The sequence below is a fragment of the Hypanus sabinus genome, chromosome 6, assembly GCF_030144855.1.
Source record: "Hypanus sabinus isolate sHypSab1 chromosome 6, sHypSab1.hap1, whole genome shotgun sequence".
Taxonomy (NCBI): domain Eukaryota; kingdom Metazoa; phylum Chordata; class Chondrichthyes; order Myliobatiformes; family Dasyatidae; genus Hypanus; species Hypanus sabinus.
Window position 1 is genome coordinate 17909531 of NC_082711.1, and position 20916 is coordinate 17930446.

The 20916-nt window shown below is 48.6% G+C and overlaps 1 protein-coding gene across 2 annotated transcripts in view; it reads right to left on the reverse strand.

Moving 5' to 3' along the window:
• Positions 1-20916, reverse strand: part of LOC132395339 (activin receptor type-2B-like) — a 145481-nt gene that overhangs the window by 92756 nt on the left and 31809 nt on the right. Inside the window, exon 1 of one of the 2 annotated variants that reach the window (XM_059971793.1) lies at positions 16007-16265. The exons of the other annotated variant lie outside the window; for it this stretch is intronic. Coding sequence (XP_059827776.1) covers positions 16007-16103 — 97 coding nt within the window. The 5' untranslated portion in view covers positions 16104-16265. Of the gene's footprint in view, positions 1-16006; positions 16266-20916 lie in introns of those variants that run through there. 2 annotated transcript variants of the gene reach the window in all.

Here is a 20916-nt window from a genome sequence, read left to right on the forward strand (position 1 = left end):
CAATCAGTACAGCTTAGGAAAGACCCTTCAGCCCACAATGTCCGTGCTGAACAAGATGCCAATTTAAACTAATCCCTCTGCCTGTGCACGATCCACGTTCCTCTAATCTCTGCATACGCACGTCGAAGGGTCTTGATTGTGTCCACCTCCACTTCAACTGACAGTGCAAACCAGGCGCCCACCTCTTCCTGTGTAAAAGTATTTGTCTGATCATCTCCTCTTAAACTCCCCTTCAACGTATGCCCTGTAGTCAGCTGACATTTTTACCCTGGAGATAAGAACCATTGCCTTTGCCAGCGGTACAAATTCGGTCCATCGGTGCCTTGGCGATGGACATTGGTCATAGAAGTGGAACGCAACACAAGAGCAGGGGAAAGAGACCCGCCATGGATGCACAAGAGACTGTAGCCGCTGCTTAACCCGCTGGAGTAACTAAGTGGGTCGAGCAGTATCTGTGGGAAGACATCTCGGGCCAAAACCAGGCTTTCCTGTTCTGCGGGAGATAAAGGAGGGAGGCCTGGTTTCCCCTATGTTAGTTAATACTGTTGGGCACATTCTTTGTCAGAGGCACTCCCAGGAGAGCTCGAGGTCAAAATCCTGCAAGGATTGCCGAGGGGAAATCAGAATCAGGTTTAACATCGCCGGCATATGTTGCGAAATTTGTTGTTTAGCAGCAGCCATACATTTCAATAACTAATCATTTTTAAACACTATAAATTACAAAAAGAAATACATATTTTTAAAAGTAATTAAGTAGTGCAAAAACAGAGCGAAAAGAAAAAAGTGGGTTAGTGTTTGCAGGTTCATTATCCATTCAGAATTCTGATGTTCCTGAATCGTTGAGTGTGTGTCTTCAGGCCCCTGTAACTCCTCCCTGATGGTAGCAATGGGAAGGGGACGTGTCCTGGGAGATGGGGGTCTTAATGACGCATCGTTTTTTGAAGGTGTCTTGGACGCTGGGGAGGCGAGAGCCCCTGATGGAGCTGGCTGAGTTTACAACTTCCTGCGGCCTTTTCCAATCCCGTTCAGTGCCTCTCCATACCGGACTGTGATGCAACCAGTTAGAATGCTCTCCACGGTACCTCTCTAGAAATTTACCAGTGTCTTTGGTGACCTACCAAATCTCCTCAAACTCCTAATGAAATACAGTCACTGACGTGCATCAATACGTCGGACCCAGGATAGATCCTCAGAGATGTTGACACCTAGGAACCCACTCCATTGCAATAAAACCTATTAGCAAGCTTCTAAATTAATCCCGTCCTCGTTCACGTCCCAAATAAACACCGCAGGGCAATGATGAACTAATAAGCAACAATCATACATCACAATTATTGTGAAATTTCACTCATTTACATCCTGCTGAGGACGTGTCACTTTCGTCCAAAATCTTGTTACAGTTGTCGCAACTATTTTGACTGTGGATTTATCAAAGTTAGAACAATAATTTATGATTAGCCTACAGAGGGAGAAGAAAATGAAACAATTTATAGAGCTGACATATTAATGCCAAGTTCTGAAGTTGCGACACTTCCATTTTGCATCTATATTGTAAGGTTCATCAAACATCAGGAATGAAGGGACTCAGATTTGAGAAAAGTACAGTGAAGTGGGCCAGGGACATTCTTAACTGGACCAAGGTCAACACCTGGCCTTGGGGTGATTGGGCGTTGCAAATTTTGTACACTTGTGGTAAGAAAGCCTCTTTATGCATAGACGTTTACAAAACTACTTTATTTTTATTTAGAAATACAGGGTGGAACAAGCCCTGCCAGCCCAACGAGACACACTGCCCAGCAACTTGCCCGTTTAACACTAGCCTAATCACAGGTCAATTTCCAATGACCAATTAATCTACTGACCAGTACATCTTTGTACTTTGGGAGGAAACTGGAGCACCCTGAGGAAACCCATGTGGGCACAGTTAGAATGAGCAAACAGCCGGAATCGAACTCGAACTCTGACACTCTGAGCTGTAAAGGTGTCATGCTAACTGCTTCGCTACTGTAGTGCCCTGGAAGGCCTAGACAGGGTAGACTCCGCCAAGACGACCATAACCTTGTCGTGATTTGGAGGCTTGTGTGCCTCAATGACCTGGAGAGCTATGCTGGCTGGAGGCAGGTTTTTATGCTTTGGCTCTTGGTAGGGTCACTCATGTCAAGCAGGTCAAAGGGTAGAGGTCAGTCTAAGAACGGTTCACCAGTCCTCCAGGTTCAGGATTCAGCTCGGGGCTAACGACCCTGACTGGTAAAACAAAACCACTACAGAAACAGCAATGAAGAACTCTTCTGCACTGGAGGGTGACGGTATTCCTGCATGACTGACAGTATTCCAAGAGGAAGCTACTGACATGACAAAGGAAGCCGTGAACACCCCCAGAGATGAAGGACTTTCATTGTTGCCCTAAACACCAGCAGCACAACAGGCAAAAGAGAAAAGGGGTAGAGGAGACGGTCAGAATCTTCTTCCCTGTGTCGAAAAGGAGAGGACGTGCACTACAGGTGAAGGGGAAAACTGAAAGAAGGTAAGTGGAACACAGCAGGCCGGGCAGTGTCTATAGGAGAAGCACTGTCGGCATTTCAGGCCTGACAAAGGGTCTCGGCCCGAAACGTCGGCAGTGATTCTCCTATAGATGCTGCCTGGCCTACTGCGTTCCACCAGCATTTTATTTTGTGTGTGTTGTTGTTTGAATTTCCAGCATCTGCAGATTTCCTCGTGTTTGCTGAGAAGATAAATGGGTTTGTTTTGAAAAGAGCGGTGAGCGTCTGGAACACTGTGCCGGGCTGGTACCTGCTAACTACCCATTACACCGCTGGTGTTTGGAGCAGCAAAGAAGCTCCTCTGTCCTTGGCTACATTCTATTGTGCCCCAAGTGTGGCTCAGGGTCCTCAGATATAAAAGGATTATTTATAGCTGTTTCTGTAACAGTTTAGTTTTACCAGTCGAGGTCGTTAGCCCTGAGCTGAATCCCTGAACCTGGAGGATCGGTGGACCACTCTTAGTCTAGCCTTTACCCTTTGACCCGTTTGGCATGGGTGACCCCACCAAGAGCCCTGACACCAGCCAACATAGGTCTCTGGGAAACGGAGGCACGCAAGCCCCCAAACCATACGACAAGCTTGTGGCCCTTCCAGAGGACCAGGGAGCGGTGGTGTGGGGGGTAAACATAACAGCAACGTTTAAGAGGATTTTAGACGGCCGTGAATACATAGTGATTGGAGAGAGACGGATCACGAGCAGGCAAAACGGATTGGGTTTAATTTGGCATCACGTTCAGTAGAGACTTTGTGAGCCTAACACCCTGTCCTGTACTGTTCTATGTCAGTACGGCAGTTATTCACAACGCTCCCCCCCCCCCCACCCATTCTGTTTACAGCTGCACAGAGCAGGAAAGTTTTACATGGCCTGAAAACTGCACCACACTTCAATAAAACATTAAATAAAAGAAAATCGCAGCTCTGCGGCAACAAAGGGCGAGCAGGCCGCAGCGTTTCAGTTACCGCGCACCCTTACGCGCAGAGGACACGCAAAGGTTAACAGCTAACTACTCTGAAAACAGAAATAATCTTTACGAAGCTTTTGAACTCAGTGTCTCGACTTGTAAATGCAAGCATGCCACATGCCCTCTGTGCCACCCTAGCAACTTGTGCAGCCTCTTTCAGGGGCCTGGGACTGGTTTAGTGGTCCCCTGTGAACTGGTCAGACAGATCAAATCATTACACAGTGCACCGTGGTAGAATAAGTAACAATAGAGGATAAAGGTGCAAGATCATAACGAGATAGATTGTGAGATCAAGAACCCAACTGACCATATTTTAGGGGCCATTCAATAATCTAGAGTGACAGGATAGAAGCTGTCCTTGAACCTGGCGGTACGTGCTTTCAGGCCCTTGTGTCTCCTGCCTGATGGAAGAAACGAGAAGAGAGAATGTCTGGGGTGGGTGGGAACTTTGGTTATGTTACCTGCTTTACTGAGGCAATGATGGGTATGCAGTTGGTGCAAGACCGCACCAACTTGGGCATTCAACCTGGGTTCAACTGTGCAAATACAAAAGAAATAATAATAATAAATAAACAAACAAACAATAAATATCAAGAACATGAAGAGTCCTTGAAAGCAAGTCCATAGGTTGTGGGAACAGTTTAACGATGGGACAAGTGAAGTTATCCCAGTTGCTGTACCAAGCAGTGATGTATCTCAATACAAGACTTTCTATGGGTTTGGAACCCTAGATCACTCTGGACGTCAATACTGTTAACCATCCTGCCATTAGCGGCTCACTTCTCCTTTCCATTTGAATGTGGATTTCTCCCTCAGCCAAGCTCCATATTCACAAGCACGCACTGGGTATTTCCCCTCCTACATCCTGGTCTCTCTGTTCAGGGAATGGGTCCGCTTGGAGTCCAGCCTTCCCGTAAACGGGTGCCTCTCAAGCTTCCTTCATCCTAAAGAAAGCATCCTTTCGCTTCTCCACAAATCCGCTTCGTTTGGATCTGACGTCTGTGATCTTTTCCTCAGCCAGGTTCAGTCACGGGCCTAACTTGCTAACAGAGGCCTCAACGGTCGCAAGAGACAGAAAGCACACTCGACACCGCCCACCCTTTTTACACGGAGCCACAATTCAGTGATCACCGTCATGGCGCAACGGTTAGCACGCGCTCTCTCTGCTCGGGACGTTCCGGAGTTCAATTCCAGCGCTGTCTGTAAGGAATTCCACATCAGGTTTAATATCACAGGTATGCCGTGAAACGTCGACTGTACTTCTTCCTGTGGATGCTGCCTGGCCTGCTGCGTTCCACCAGCATTTTGTGTGTGTTCTGTGAAATTTTGCTGTTCTGCGGCAGCAATGCAGTGCAATACTTCATCGTAAAAACTAAATTACAATTAAGTGTATGTAGATACACATTAAAAAACGAATTTCAATAAGTAGTGGAACAAAAAAAGGGGGTAAAAGTGTTCATGGATTCAGTGTCCATTCAGAAATCTGATGGCTGAGGGGAAGCTGTTCCTGAATCACTGAGTGTGTGTCTTCAGGCTCTGGTACCTCCTCCCTGATGGTCACAACGAGAAGAGGGCATGTCCTGGGTGATGGAGGTGAATGCCATATGCCCTCCCCGTTTCCTCTAGCTGCTCTGGTTTCCTCCCATGGGTGAGCAGGCAAATCGTCCTGTGATTAGGTGGGTTGCTGGGGGGAGGGTTTATGGTGCACCGAATCTCTAAACGAAACAAGTAAATACCTTGTGAACGAGGACTCTGCCATGCATTTCCCTGAGGAGGAGAAACTTTCAAAACTGCACAGCAGAATCACCTGAAGGGTGGAAGAGAGCATTCCTCTGCCTATGTGCACAGTGAGGTAAGCACCTCAGGAATGCACGAAGAATGATAATCTTCTACACTTTTCTAGTTCGGTGACACAGAAGCATTCTGGTTCTGACTGCTGTGTTTTTCCCTGCATGGAACGGCAGAGATCCTGCAGATGCTGGAAATCCATAGCAAAGCACACACTAAATACTGGAGGAACTCAGCAGGTCAGGCAGCATCTGTTGTAAAGAGTAAAAAGTTGACATTGGGGGCTGAGACCCTTCTTCAGGACTGGAAAGGACGGGGGAAGATGCCAGAATAAAATGTGGATGGAGGGGGAGGAAGACAGCTAGAGGGTGACAGGTGGAGCCATGTGCGTGGGAAAGATAAAGGGCTGGAGCAGACGGAAGCTGATCGGAGAGGATTGCAGAGGAGAAAGGGAAGGGGGGGGCACCAGAGGGAGGTATTGAGCAGGTGAGAAGAGGCAAGTGGCCAGCTTGGAGAATAGGAGGAGGAGGAAAGAGCGAGGGAAAAAAATGTTCCTGCTTATTTTTATTCTGTCTTTATAAAGCCCAAACAGACAGCCACAGAAATTGAACCTCTACCTTACAGCCAGTGCTGTAAAGCGTCATGCCAACTGCTATGGCACCATGCTGTCGCAAAATGCTTCACAAACCTCTTGGCCATCCTTGGCTGGGGTCATGCTAATCCACTCTGTACAACCATCATTAACAGACGTGGTGAAATTTGTTGCTTTGCAATGGTAGTATACTGCAAGACCAAAAATCACTACGGTGAAAGGAGAAATAAATAGCGGGGTAGTGATCATGGATGCATGAACCATTCAAAAATTTAATGGTGGAGGGGAAGAAGCCATTCCTAAAATATTGCCCTATCCCAAGAGTGGCGGGTGGAGACACGTCTCTACCAAAGGAGGTGTAAGTCGCTCCTTCCCTCCACTACCCTGCAGGTCACCCTTGGGCGAGGTGTAGCACCTGCTTAGCCCCCTCTCCCCTCAATCAGTCACATGAAGCCGTGGGAGCAGGTAGTGGACGGTCGTATGAGCAGCCGGTGCAGATCACAAATCCTGGTTATGCGACCATTGACCCCAGGCAGACAATCTCTGAAGAATGTTGACAATGACAGTGGTCACTCATCGTGTAAAGACACTGGCCAGAAGGCAGCAATGGCAAACCACTTCTGTAGAAAAATTTTGCCAAGACCAACCGTGGTCACATCACCCACGTCATACAACACGGCACAGGATGATAATGACGATGGTCCAGAGTATCAATGGCCTTTGAAACATCACTTAGAAATTTCACAATGATCGGAATAGAGCTGCTGAGGAGGAATTACGGGAGATAACGAAAAGTAGAGGCAAATAAATATTCAGTGATGGAGGGATGTGGATCATTTGCAGGCAGCAGAGATTCTGTTTAATTCGGCATTCGTGATCGACACAGACATCATGGCTCGAAGGACCCTTTTCTCTGTTGTACTGTTCCAGTTCCTGTGTTCATAACAACTACCAACTTCATTTGCGTGCCGCCGCTGTGCCAAGGGAACCGCGACTCAGACCTTCCAAAGGATACTGGATCCGAAAGCCAAATCGCAGTATTGCATCCGTTAGTGCGATGCTATGACAGCGCCCGGCGTGAGATCGCCATTCAATCACTGCCGCTATCGGTGAGGGGTCTGGACGTTCTCCCCACGACAGCATGGATCTTCCCCGAGTGCCCAGTGTTCTCCCACTGGGTTCAATAAGTTGTCAGCACGCTACGTTGGTGCTGACACCAGTAGACCAGCTGGCACGGTCCCTGCTGATTTGACTTGACGCAAACAACGCATTCCACTATATATATACACACACACACACACATACATATACATATATATACACACATACATATACATATATATACACACATACATATACATATATATACACACATACATATACATACATATACACACATATATATACATATAAACATATATACACGTATACATATACACACACACACACACACATATATATATATATATATATATACACACATACACGTGATATATAAAGCTAATTTTTATCTTTAAAATCAAGAATCAGGTTTATTATCACTAACATACACATGAAATTTTAAACGCAAGAGATCCTATAGATGCTGGAAATCCAAAGTAACACACACAAAATGCTGGAGGAACTCAGCAGGCCAGGCAGCATCGACAGAAATGAATAAACAATCGACGTTTCCGGCCGAGACCCTTCTTCAGAGCTGGAAAAGAAGTGTGAAGAAGCCTGAATAAAAAGGTTGGGGGAGGGGAAGGAAAAGTACAGTGCAAAGGCATAGAATTCTTTCAAATTACAAATTGATTAGCACAACAAGAGTTGGCAGGATTGTGGGACTATGCATGTGACAGGATTGCTTGACTGAGGCTACAACCACACTTGACTGGATAATTTTGAAAACGCCAGTTTCACGTAAAAGTGATAGGTGTCCACACTATGCGTTTTTGAAAATACCTCTATCCACACTGAAAAGGAGATTTCGGTGAATCTCCTCCTCCTGCGCATGCGCAGGACACATCTACCGAAAACAAGCAACATGTTTGGTGTCGAATCTCGCCGTAAAAGTGCGTGTTTGTGTAGTTACAGACTAGAAAAACTTAAAACAACAGACAGCTGTTGGCTCTCGTGCAGGAGAACTTAAAACTAAAAAAAATACTGGAGCGTACGACGGCAACCGACAGGGAATTCACAGACAGATTGTCCCGGCTGACGACGAACATTGAAAAACTGACTAACTCTGTTGCATTATAAACCACCTTGCTAAATGTATAAAACATGTCTGCATCAGTGTTATCTTGTATTTCCATACAATGTTACATTAGGCTGTTACACATCTATTGTCAGAGAAGTACTTGCATAAATAGGTAAACCACTTTCATACAAGCAAGGACAGAAAACAGGGCAAAGTGAGTATACTTATTAATTCAGTAAATTATGGGTCAAAATATGTGGTGAGTACATTTCTAACTCTTCTGGCTTCAGTCTCGTTGCCGTCTGTTCTGAAATTGTTAGGTTGCGTTCAAGAAAACAATGAAATAGCGTGCTGCCGTCTGACAGCGTTTTCAAAAGTCTCTGGTTACCCCGGCCACACTGATCTGCCCGAGCAGCATTTTCAAAAATACCCACGGTGAAAAGCGTTTCTGAAAAGCTACGGTTTCGGGGGACGAAAATGCCATTTTAGTGTGGACGGAGGGTAAAAACGAAGAGAAAAAGCTTCGGTTACGGATTAAACCGGCGTAGTGCAGATGTAGCCCGAATCAACAGACAAAACGCAGGTCAGGCAGCCTCCATGGAAATGAATAAACAGTCTTCCTGATGAGGTGCTGGCACAGGGTACAACGAGTGGACTGGTTCCCTCCCATGCAGTCCGATTCCATCGTTCCCACACACCCTGAGAGCCCGGGTCACCACGAATCTGAGGGCACCTCACCTACCCAGAGTGGGAGAAAAGCTACATCGTGGTCGAGGGCTCCACCTCCAACGTAGGCAGGATCTCGGAGGACTTCCCCTGAAAGTGGCATCACAGGTGGACATGGGGGTGAAGGAGGAATTCGGCACACTGGCCTTCATTGGGCAGAGCAGTGAGTATTGAAATTGGGACGTTTGTAGCAGTCGTACAAGACATTGGTGAGGTCGTACGTGGAATATTGTATTCAGCTTTGGGCACTCCGTGGCAGGAAAAGCACCGTCAAGGTGGAGAGTGCAGGAATGTTTTAACAGGGTGTTGGGAGGATTTCAACAATTGTATTATTAAAGGTTAAGCCAGTTGGCTCTGTGTTGTTTAGAGTGTAGGAGAAGGAGAGGTAAATCATGAGGGGCATAGATAGGGTGAATGTACCCAGGTCTTTCCCAGGATTGGGGAATCAACAACTAGATAGCAGATGTTTAAAGTGGGAGGAGCGAGATTTAAAAGGAACCCGACGGGCAACGTTTTCATCCAGAGGGTGAACGAGCTGCCTGAGGAAGTGGTTGAGATAGGAAAGATTTGGAGGGATATGGGCTAAACATGGGCAAGTGGGAGCAGCTCAGATGGGCACGCTGGTTGGGATGAAGGGCCTGTTTTCACAATGTACGACCGGTGAAACGGCAGGAATTTAATGGCCACAGAATTCCGATCAGGGAGCTGCTGAATGTGAGGAATATCTCACCAGTGCGAGGATTGACAAGGCAGGAAACAAAAGGCCTTTCATACAGCAAACAACTGCCTCATTTAGCCAGCGACGTCCCTTCCTGCACTAGGCTGCTCTGCGCTCCCATTAAATGGACCTGCATGGTTTTTCTTTACAGAACTCAAATTATCTACTCCAGTGTCAAAAATAGCTGGAGCATCCTGAGCTGTCAAACATCTGAAAATAAAATTTAATCAAAGTACACGATTCACTTTTTTGCAAGCATTCACAGTCAAATCAAATAAAGAAATGTATTTTCCAATTGAGATACAATATGGAGAAAATGACCAATTAAGCTACCAGCTGGACTGTGGGAGGAAACCGGAGCACCCGGAGGAAACCTGCGCGGTCACAGGGCAGGCGTACAAACTCCTTACCGTGATGCGAATTGAACCCGGGTCACTGGTACTGTTCACCGTTGTGCTAACCACTACCCCCCTGTGCCATCCCAATAGAATCACTGAAAAATTACACATAAACAAAAACACAGGAGATCCCGGAGATCCAGAGCTGGAAATCCAGAGCAGCTCAGCTGGTCGGGCAGCATCGATGGAGATGAACAAGCAATCATCGGGACGCACAACAAAGACTGACAAATTTGCAATGTTGTAAAGAAGACAAGCTGCGAGACAGACAGACAGATCTAACAACACGAGCTGTATTGTTCTTGGAAGTGGAATTGGTTAAGAGTTCAGGTGAGTGAGGTTACCCAGACTGGAAACGGGACATTAATATTCGGCACTGACAGCACCCCAGACCCAGCCCCCGCCCTTGCACAAGTAAATTCACATCACTGCTGCAGAGGGCTTCACAACACCTCACTGGGCAAGAGTCGGCCTCAGAGGGAAGTATTTGTTTAAGAGCTGCTAACAGTGAAATCAAAAATCCTTATTTTTGACTTGGCAGGGTGCAAGAATAACTCACGTGGCTCACAGAAACTCAAGCATATTTCTCTGAGCCGTTGCAGAGTGTATAAATAAATCTAATCCCTCACACATTAGCCTTACAGAAAATGACCTTCTACGCATCCTGTGAGCAAGCAACTCTTTCAACGGTCTTGCTTCTCAGTTCTGCCTCTGCCACTGTTCAGGCCCAAGCACAAACTAGAGCATTAACACACGCTGGAGGAATTCAGCAGGCCAGGAAACATCCAAGGTGAGGAATAAACAGTCGATGTTTCGGGCCGAGGTCCTAGTCAGGCTTGATGAAGGGCCTAGGCCCAAAATATCGACTCCATTGATGCTGCCTGACCTGCTGAGTTCCTCCAGTTCGCAAGAGTCGCCACACGTTCTGGCACCAACCTAGCATGCCCACGATGTTTGGGAGAGCAACACGGTGGCACTAAACCAGCAAAACAGGCTCTCTCCTCGCACCCAGCCCAGCCTGCCTCCAGAGCCCTCGGTGTAGGACTCAGACACTGGGCCTCCTCCTTCCGGGAACGTTGACACAGGGGCTTTGGGGCCGCCACCAACCTACCATCCAATTTGATCATGGCTGATCTGCCTTCAATTCCCTAATCATTCAAAAACTGATCGACTGCCCTTTCTAAGCACCTCCTTATAATCTAACCTCCGTGCACAGGGCCTTCCAGAGACTCACCATCCTGGGTGTCACGTGCAGCCCAAGATACCCAGCTGTGGGAAGGCAGTCACTGAGCTGATCAGAGTGGAAAAGCAGGAAAGATTAACGTGGATGTTACAGAGTTACAAGGAGATTGGATAGGCCACCATCTTCCCTGCAGTGAAGCAGGCAACCTTGTAGAGGCTCATCAAACCACGAGAGGCGCGCATAGGGTGGGTGGTCAGTCTTTTTCCCAGGGTTGGAGGCTCTAAAATGAGAGTGTGTTGACTTGGAGCAAACGAAGAAACTTGTAAAGTGGAGCTGAGAAGCAACTCTTGCGCAGAGTGCTCGGTATATGGAACAAGCTGCCAGAAAAAGCAAGTGCAACTACAAATTTAAAAAGGACATTGGGATGGGTACTGTAGATGGAGAGGTTGAGGTAGACATGGGCCAAATGCAAACACACTCAGGTAGATAATTTGGGCTGCAGGATCTATTTTACACGGTGTAATGTTACATCTCCGAGAAATTTCCGCAATGACTCCAGCAAATTTCTACACATCTACTGAGGCTGAACTAGAGGTTATGGATTATAAGTGAAAGGTGAAATGTTGAAGGGGGATTTTCTTTACTCAGAGGGCCGAGAGTGTGGAACGATCTGCCAGCGCTTGTGGCAGATGCGACTTTGATTTCAACGTGCAAGTGAAGATTGGATAGGTACATGGAGGAAGGGGGTCAGGGTGCAGTGTGACGGAACGAGGCGCGGACTGGATGGGCAAAGGGCCCGTTTCTGTGCTGTAGCTTTCTATAACTGCACTCGGCGAAGAGCATTATTGCTCGCTGTCTGGTATGGAGGGGCGCATGCACGGGAGCACAAGAGGCTTCAGGATTGGAGACTCAGCCAACTCCATCACGGGCTCCCCACCATCAAGGACCTTCCAAAGGCGAAGCCTCCAGAAGTGGCATCCATCATTAAAGACCCTCAACGTCAGGGACGTAGTACTATAGAACATTACAGCACAGAAACAGGCCCTTCGGCCCTTCTTGGCTGTGCCGAACCATTTTTCTACCTAGACTCACTGACCTGCACCCGACCCATATCCCTCCATACCCCTCTCGTCCATGTACCTGTCCAAGTTTTTCTTAAATGTTAAAAGTGAGCCCGCATTTACCACTTCATCTGGCAGTTCATTCCGCACTCCCACCACTCTCTGTGTGAGGAAGCCCCCCCCCCAACGTTCCCTTTAAACTTTGCCCCCTTCACCCTTAACCCATGACCTCTTGTTTTTTTCTCCCCAGGCCTCAGTGGAAAAAGCCTGTTTGTATTCACTCTATCTATACCCATCATAATTTTATACACCTCTATCGAATCACCCCTCATTCTCCTACGCTCCAGGGAATAAAGTCTTAACTTATTCAACCTTTCCCTGTAACTCAGTTTCTCAAGTCCCAGCAACATCCTTGTAAACCTTCTCTGCAGCACTCTTTCAACCTCATTAGAAATGAGGCAAAGAGGAATTGTTTCAACCAGAGGTGGGGGAATTGGTTCAATTCATTGCTACAGACGGCTGTGGAGGCAAAGTCATTGGCTATATTTAAAGCGGAGGTTGATAGGTTCTTGATTAGCCAGGGTGTCAAGGATAACGGGGAGAAGGTAGGAGAATGGGGTTGAGAAGGATAATAAATCAGCCATGATGGAATGGTGGAGCACACTCAATGGGCTGAATGGCCTAATTCTGCTCCTATCTTCTGCTAATGAAATGTCAACTGTTTATTTCCCACTACAGACACTTCCTGATGTGCTGAGTTCCTCCGGCTAGTTGTGTGTGCGGCTGAAGAGATCCAGTACCTTGTGCCTCCCGCATGCAGAACACTCTTGCCTTAGGAAAAGCTGCTTCTAAAGAAGGCACAAAATGCCGGAGGAACTCAGCAGGCCAGGCAGCATCGACGGAGGGGAGTAAACTGTCAATGCTTCCAGCCAAGACCCTCAGGACTGGAGCGGAACGGGGCAAGAGCCAGAATAAGGTGGTGTGAATGGGAGGGGGGATGAAGTGAGAGGCAGGCGGGTGAAGATGGAAGAGATAAAGGGCGGAACAAAAAAGAAGCCGATAGAAGAAGAGAGCGGGCCATGGAAGAAATGAGAAGGAGATGTTCGGGCACCAGGAGGAGACGGAAGGGTGAGAGGAGAATGGCAACAGAAAATGAAAGAGAGAAGGGGGGAGAACTCCGACTTCCAGGGAAAGATAAATCACTTTTAAAATGGATTCCGAGAGATTTAGTCACAAGGTTTCCCCCCAATGCACCCGACAGCTGGAAGTGATGGAACCTGCTTTGACACAGATGCTCCAACAGAACAGAATGCCCAAGGGCATTTCGCAAGAGCATTACCAAACTAAATTTCACATTACTGACAAGCAGCCAGCACTGGCAAGCTCTACATATGAGAGTTATTTATTTATGTTTGGAGGGAACCTCGAGCCAATTCCTGAATTCCAACGTGTGTATATTTAACCAGCACCTTTAGGTGACACTGCAACAGAGATATTTAATGCAGCAGCCGAGACACCACCACTCACGAATGGAAACAGTCCCGGGGGGTTGCCTGCGTAAATTAGAGAAGGAAAACGGAGAGCTTTATCTACCGCGTGTACAGTGAGCTGTGTTGCTTGCATCAGCACTGCAGTGGCACGCGGCCCAGTGTGCGGCTGACAGAACCACGGCCACACACCACCAGAGACCCAGGTTCGGCCACGACCGCGGGTGCTGACTGCGTGGAGTTTGCAGGCTCTCCCTGTGACCACAGCCCAAAGACCACACAAAAAAATGACAGAGAGCTGAGGACCCAGCTCAGCACATCGCAGGAAGCAGCCCCTTGCCACTGCCGTACATTCCCCCCTCCGCAGGCCCCACACTTCTCGCTGCCTCAGGAAAGCCACCAGCACAATCAAAGACCTGGGGCAGTCTCTCTTCCCCACCCCCCCCCCCCATTGTGCAGAGGATATAAAATCTGAAAGCAGATACCACCAGCTTTTATCCCACTGTCCGACCACTTCTACGGAAAGATCTCGCAATTTTGCACTGTATTATTTACCTGTACTGCCATTTTCCGTTAGCTTTCACACTTTATTCTATATTTTTATTGTTTTTACCCTCATTCTAGTTCAATGCACCGTGCTTTGATTTTGATCTGTAAGCAGTGTTGTCACTGTACCTCGGTACAATAAACCAAAATTAATACCTACACTAGGCTGCTGTTTATTGATCAAAGCTCAGCATTCAACACAATCGTACCCCCAGTTCTGATCAAAACCAACTCCAAAACCTGGGCCTCTGTACCTCTCTCTGCAGCTGGATCCTCCACGTCCTCATCAGGAGGCCCCAGGATTGGAAATCACCTTTTCTCACTGGCACACTTTAGCCCACTGATCTACTCTCTCTAAACCAAAGACTAAGCACGGCTCAAAACACCATCTCTAAATTTGCTAACGACATAACCATTGTTGGCAGAATTTCAGACAGTGACGAGGAGGGGTACAGGAGTGGTGGTACAATGACGATCCTGCACCCAGCGGCAGTGAGACCAAAGAACTGGCTGTGGACCAGGATGGGAAAGTCAAGGGAACACACACAAGTCCTCATCGAGGGATCAGCACTGGAAAGGCTGAGCTGCTTCAAGGAACTGGGTATCACCATCTCTGAGGATCTAGATACTGACGCAATTACAAAGGCAGATATTGCAGCTATATTTCATTAGTTTAAGGAGAATTGGTACCTCACCAAAGACGCCTGCAATTTTCTACAGGTGCACTGTTGAGTGCATTCTTATTAGTTGCTTCACCGTCTGGTACGACCGGAAAGGCTGCAGGACGTTGTAAACTCGGCCAGCTCCATCAAGGACACTTTCAAAAGGCAATGCCTCAATCACACAGCATCCATCGTTACCGACTCACATCACCCAGGAGATGCCCCCTTCTCATTGCCACCAAAGAGGCAGAGGAGCCTGAAGCCACACACTCAGGGTTTCAGCCCCTCCACCAACAGATTTCTGAACAGACAATGAACCCATGAACCTACCTCACTGTTTGCTCTATTACCTTACAGTTCTTTAATATGTGTTGCAATGCACTGCTGCCGTGAGACATCCAAGTTCCACGACACGCACCGGCGATATCAAACTCCATTCTGACTGTAATCAAACACATCACACCGCCTCAGTGTGAGCCAGAGCACTTCGCCATAGCGACTGCACCGCTAACACGCTGAGCAACTTCCTACAAACTAAACAACAATCATCAGATCACTCAATTCTTTATTGATGGATTACCACCGGACACTGGGGGGGGGGGGGGGGGTGGAAGAGAGAGAGAGAGAGAGAGAGAGAGAGAGAGGAGAGGGCAATTCCCTAGTCTAGTTCAAGGTAGGATCTCTTCGTCCATCTTCCTTTCCCATCAGAATGCATCACCTGTAGCCCCTTCATCACCCACACCACCCGGCCTCGGTCACCTTCTCCCCACCCCTGCACTGGTCCCACCTGTCAAACAACACCACCTCACCTGCATCCACCTATCAGCTACGTACACAACGCTGGAAGAACTCAGCAGGTCAGGCAGCATCCGTGAGAAAAGAGTAGCCAACGTTTCGGGCCGAGACCCTTCATCGGGAATGGGGGGGAAGAGAGGGCCGAAGCCCAGTAATAGAGATAGGGGAGGGGGTAGGGCCTAGAGGCGCCAGGTGGAAAACCAATCCGAGGAAAGATAAAGTGGGGAGGGGGAGGGAATAAGCATGAAAGAACTGTAGAGATAAAGAAGCAGAAAGTTGAAAAGGGAGAGAAGCAGAGAGGGACCTGGGATAGGGGAAGGGGAAGGGGAGGGAATTACTGGAAATTGGAGAATTCAATGTTCATACCACCAGGCTGGAGGCTACCCAGACGGTAGATGAGGTGTTGCTTCTTCATCCTGAGTTTGGCCTCATCATGGCAGTAGAGGAGGCCATGTATGGACATATCTAGATGGGAATGAGAGGCAGAGTTGAAGTGGGTGACAACCAGGAGGTCCTGTCTATTGTGACAGACGGAGCGGAGGTGCTCGACGAAACGGTCCCCCAATCTGCGTCGGGTCTCGCTGATGTAGAGGCCGCACCGGGAGCACTATAAATATATACCCCACCCACTGACAGCCCACTCCTCTGAAAGCCAGTGCACTCAATAACCCGCCCTCCCCCTTCCCCTATCCCAGGTCCTTCTCTGCCTCTCTCCCCTTTCAACTTTCTGCTTCTTTATCTCTACAGTTCTTTCATGCTTATCCCCTCCCCTCCCCCCTTTATCTTTCCTCTGATTGGTCTTCCACCTGGCACCTCTAGGCCCTACCCCCTCCCCTATCTCTATTACTGGGCTTCGGCCCTCTCTTCCCCCCCCCCCCCCAGTTCCTGATGAAAGGTCTCGGCCCGAAACGTTGGCTACTCTTTTCTCACAGATGCTGCCTGACCTGCTGAGTTCTTCCAGCATTGTGTACGTAGTCTTTGATCCACAGCATCTGCAGTTGTACTTTTGTGTTCCACCTATCAGCCGTCTGCCCCCTCACCAATTCCAAGCCCGCCCTGCATCCACCTATCAGCTGCCGGCTTCTGTCACTATAAGCATATACCCCACCCACTGACAGCCCTGCATGCACTGCCGTGCAAGTTTGTTCGGTAGCGCAGTGATCCAGTTAATAGAACTGCGTTGTCACAGCACCAGAGAGCCGGGTTCGATCATGACCTCGGGTGCTGGGTACGTGGATTTCATACACTCTCCCTTGGACCACAGGGGTTCCCTCACGCACCCCAAAGACGAGCAGACTGGCAGCACACACAAACTGCAGGAGGAACTCAGCAGGCTAGGCAACACCTATGGAACAGTCGACGTTTTGGCCCAAGACCCTTCATCAGAATAGGAGAATGTGGTTGAGAGAGTTAAACAAATCAGCCGTGATGGAATAGCAGATCAGTCTCAATGAGCTGAATGGCCCAGTTCTCCTGCTATGTCTTATGGTCTGTGGCAAGGGTTCCAACCTTATTGAACCAATACCATTAAACAAAGAGACTGCGGATCCCTGGTTGGAAAGGTCTGGTATGGTCTTATAACCACCCACCTACACACCAGGGGCAGTTAACCCATCAACCAGCCCGTCTTTGGAATATGGCCGGAAACCGAAGCAGCGGTTTCACGGTCACAGGGAGAGCCTGCAAACTCCTGACAGGCAGCGCCGGAGGTTGGGGCTGAACCCGGATCCCAGGAGCTGAGAAATGCTCAGCTACGAAACACTTCCACCCAGTTTCCATTCTGAAGCGGCTCCAAGTAAGAGCAAGGAAATGGTGCTTAAATTGACATTTTTGTTAAAAAAAACATCCAAAATCCAAATACAGTTTATTCACTGCCAAGGTTACAAAATATCTTTCGCAAGTTCTGTGTGTGTTTGTTAACAGCCAAAAGTGGAGGCTGGCATCAACTGACAGCGAGCGTGGTTTAGTCAAAAAAAAAACCAACAACACAGTTGCCTCATTCCGTCAGCAGGAATTCATTCACAAGGAGGAAATCAAACGAGAGCCAAAGGAACAGATTCCATCCCCAAAAGTGTGTTATTGAGCCAGTGGAGGTGTACAGAGTGAACAGTTCAGAGGAACCAGCACCCCTTCCATGGATTCTGTCTGAACCTCCCACTCCCTCAGCCAAGCAATCAGAATAATGAAAGACACCCCCCCACCCCAAACATTCCCTCCTGCCCCCTCCTTTTGAGCAGAGATTGAAAATCCTGTAAACATCTACTGACAAGCTCGAGGGCAGCTTGTACCCCACTGTTAGAAAGCTATTGATCGATCGCTAGTACCTCATTATTGTCCGCCTGCCCGCACTGTAACCAAAATACTTCAGTCTGGCTTCTGCCCCTTTCCTTTCCAGCCCCGATGAAGGGTCTCAGCCCAAAATATTGACTGTTTATTCCTCTCTGTAACACTGCCTGACCTGCTGCGTTCCTCCAGCGTTGTGTGTGCTGCTCTGGATTTCCAGCATCTGCAGAATCTCGTGCTTACGATTCAGGTCCTGGCTTACCTTTTACGACTGAGATGCACGGTTAAGACGAAATGACCTGCAAGGGGCCTCACACATAACCCTCCATTTTTCTATCACCCACGCGCCGATCTAAGAGTCTGTTAAATGTATTGGACGGCAGTATGTTCTATGCACCCACCTCTGTACTTCCCTCCTATCACCCCAAGGTCACATCCCCCATCATCTTAGCTATTTCACCCTGGAAAAGTCTCTGCCTATCCACTCGATCTATGCCTCTACAATCACCTCTCATTCTCCTTCACTCCAAAAAGAAAAGCCCCAGCTCGCTCAGCCTTTCCTTACAAGAGTAAATCTCAAAAAGGCGATGTCTCAAATAGGCGGTATCGTCATTAAGGACCCCCATCTCGTTACTATCATCAAGGAGGTGGTACAGGAGCCTGAGGACACACACTCAACAATTCAGGAATAGCTTCTTGCCCTCCGCCATCAGATTTTGGAAAGGGTATCAAACCCAGGAACACTACCACCTCACTACTTTTTTCCCTTTTGTTGCTCTTTCTACACAATTTTTATATAAATCTTTCTTAGTTATTTTATGTATTGCAATGCATGCTTGCACAAGACAACAGCTTCCATGACGTGAGGTCGGAGTCTGACCCTGAGCAGGGTAATGGAATCTGTCTAAGCCAGAACAGAGACCAGAGCCCAAAACAGTGCCCCTTCCTGTCCCTCCAATGAACAGGGGCCCAGGTGGCATTGCTCACCCCTACCACAAATGGCCACCTTCGCCACACAGACAGAAGCCAGCCATGCCCTTTCCAAGCAAAGCCCATGGTGAATTTGACCTTCAACACAAGGCCCAGTCCTTTCTCGACAGGTTCCATGATACAGGCCCCAGGCTCAGTTGGGGGAGGAAGGGGTTGGAAAGCATCTGTACGTCCATGGAGGGAAACCACTTCAGAGGCCCAAGGGGTCATCACAAGGCAGATACTCTGGCTGACCCAGCCCTCAGTTCCTAGAGCGAGCAGGGATTTCCCAGCAGGTTTTGCTTCCACAAAAGCAGGAAGAGTTCTGTCTTCTTGCTACGGTTAACCACACAAGCACCATGGAGTTTGCCTAACCCATCTCCCAGCGGGCCGTTTACTGAAGTAGGTGCCCTTTAATGTCCATCCCACACTTCCTTCGGGACCGGGCCAAGGAAAAGGAGTCAACCGTCAGGAGAGCTCTCAGCCAGAACTCCGTCCTGCCATCAGGAAACTAAACAAATATTCCCTCTGCACTGTGTAAAGGAAACTTCGGAATCCATCCTTCAGCCCTTCACCCTTTCCATCACTTCCCAGATTCCCACTTTATTCCGCCCCCACCCCCCACTCACCTGGCTTCACTTACCACCTTCTAGCGTGTACCTCCCCTACCCCACCTCACCTCCACCTTCTCACTGAGGCTTCAGTCCTGACGAGGGTCTCAGCCCGGAACACCCACTCCTTGATCCTCTCCTCAGATGCCGCCTGCACTGCTGGGCCCCTCCAGCACACTGTCTGTGTCGCTCTGGGTTCTCCGCACCCACAGGATCGCTCGTGCTGAGCGATCTGACAGAGCTCAACGTGAACACAGGAGGTGCTGGAAACCCAGAGCAGCATCTCTGGGGATGAGTAAAGAGTCGGCTGACAGGTGATAGGTGAGGGGGAAGGAGGGCGTGTGGGGTTGATGGCAGGGAAGGCGAGAGAGGGAGATGGGAATGAGGGAGGGGCATTACCGGAAGTTTGAGAAATCGATGTTCATGCTGTCAGTTTGGAGGCTACCCAAACAGAATATAAGGTGTTGCTCCTCCAACGCGAGTGTGCTCTCATCTCGACAGCACACTAAATAAGACTGAGGACGTGAATTGAAGAGACCTTGAAAGTACGTCCATAGGTCGTGGAATCGGTTCAGAGTTGAGGGGAGTGAAGCTCTCCACACCAGTTTGAGAGCCTGGGGTAAATATAGAAACCACAATGCCTCCCCTCCTGCTTACTGGAACTTTAAAAATAACATTGCTTCTGTAAACCACTGTGCTTGCTGCTGGCGAGTGCATACTCTGGAGATTAGTTCGGCCGTCAATCTCACACACCAACAGAGGGCCCAGTATTCCCTCACTGGCCGTGCTACCTCCTCCTCCGGGCTCCCCACAGCCCATTCCAGGAGTGTCACAGCTCCAAAGAGCGTTCCGCAGGAACGCAGACCTTGCTGGAAAGGCCAACTCTTTCCGCAGCCCGCTCACTGCGAGTATCCTGGACGCACTCCAACCGCTGAGATAGCCCGTATGCACCAGGGCGCGTCCCGGACAGCGTGAACCGCTTCAGGCTCACGTCCCCGGGAGGCTGAGGAATCAGTATGCCACTGACACAGTATGTCATAAAGTTTGCTGTTTTGCTCCAAACTGCAATTAAAAAAAAACATTCTTAATTAAATAATTAAAAAGAGAATACAAATACTGAAGTACTGTTCGTGGGTTCATCGTCCATTCATGAATCAGATGGCAAAGTTGAGTGTGCGACCTGCAGCTGCAGTGCCTCCTCCCTGGTGATAGAAAGGAGAAGGCCGCATGTCCTGGGCGGTGGGGGTGCTTCATGACCAATGTATTACATCATAAAGACCAAAAGCCATAGGAGCAGAATTAGGCCATTCAGCCTGTCAAGCCTGCTCCAGCATTTCATCATGGCTGATTCATCATCCCTCTGAACCCCATTCTCCTGCCTTCACCCCGTGACCTTTGACACCCTTACTATCA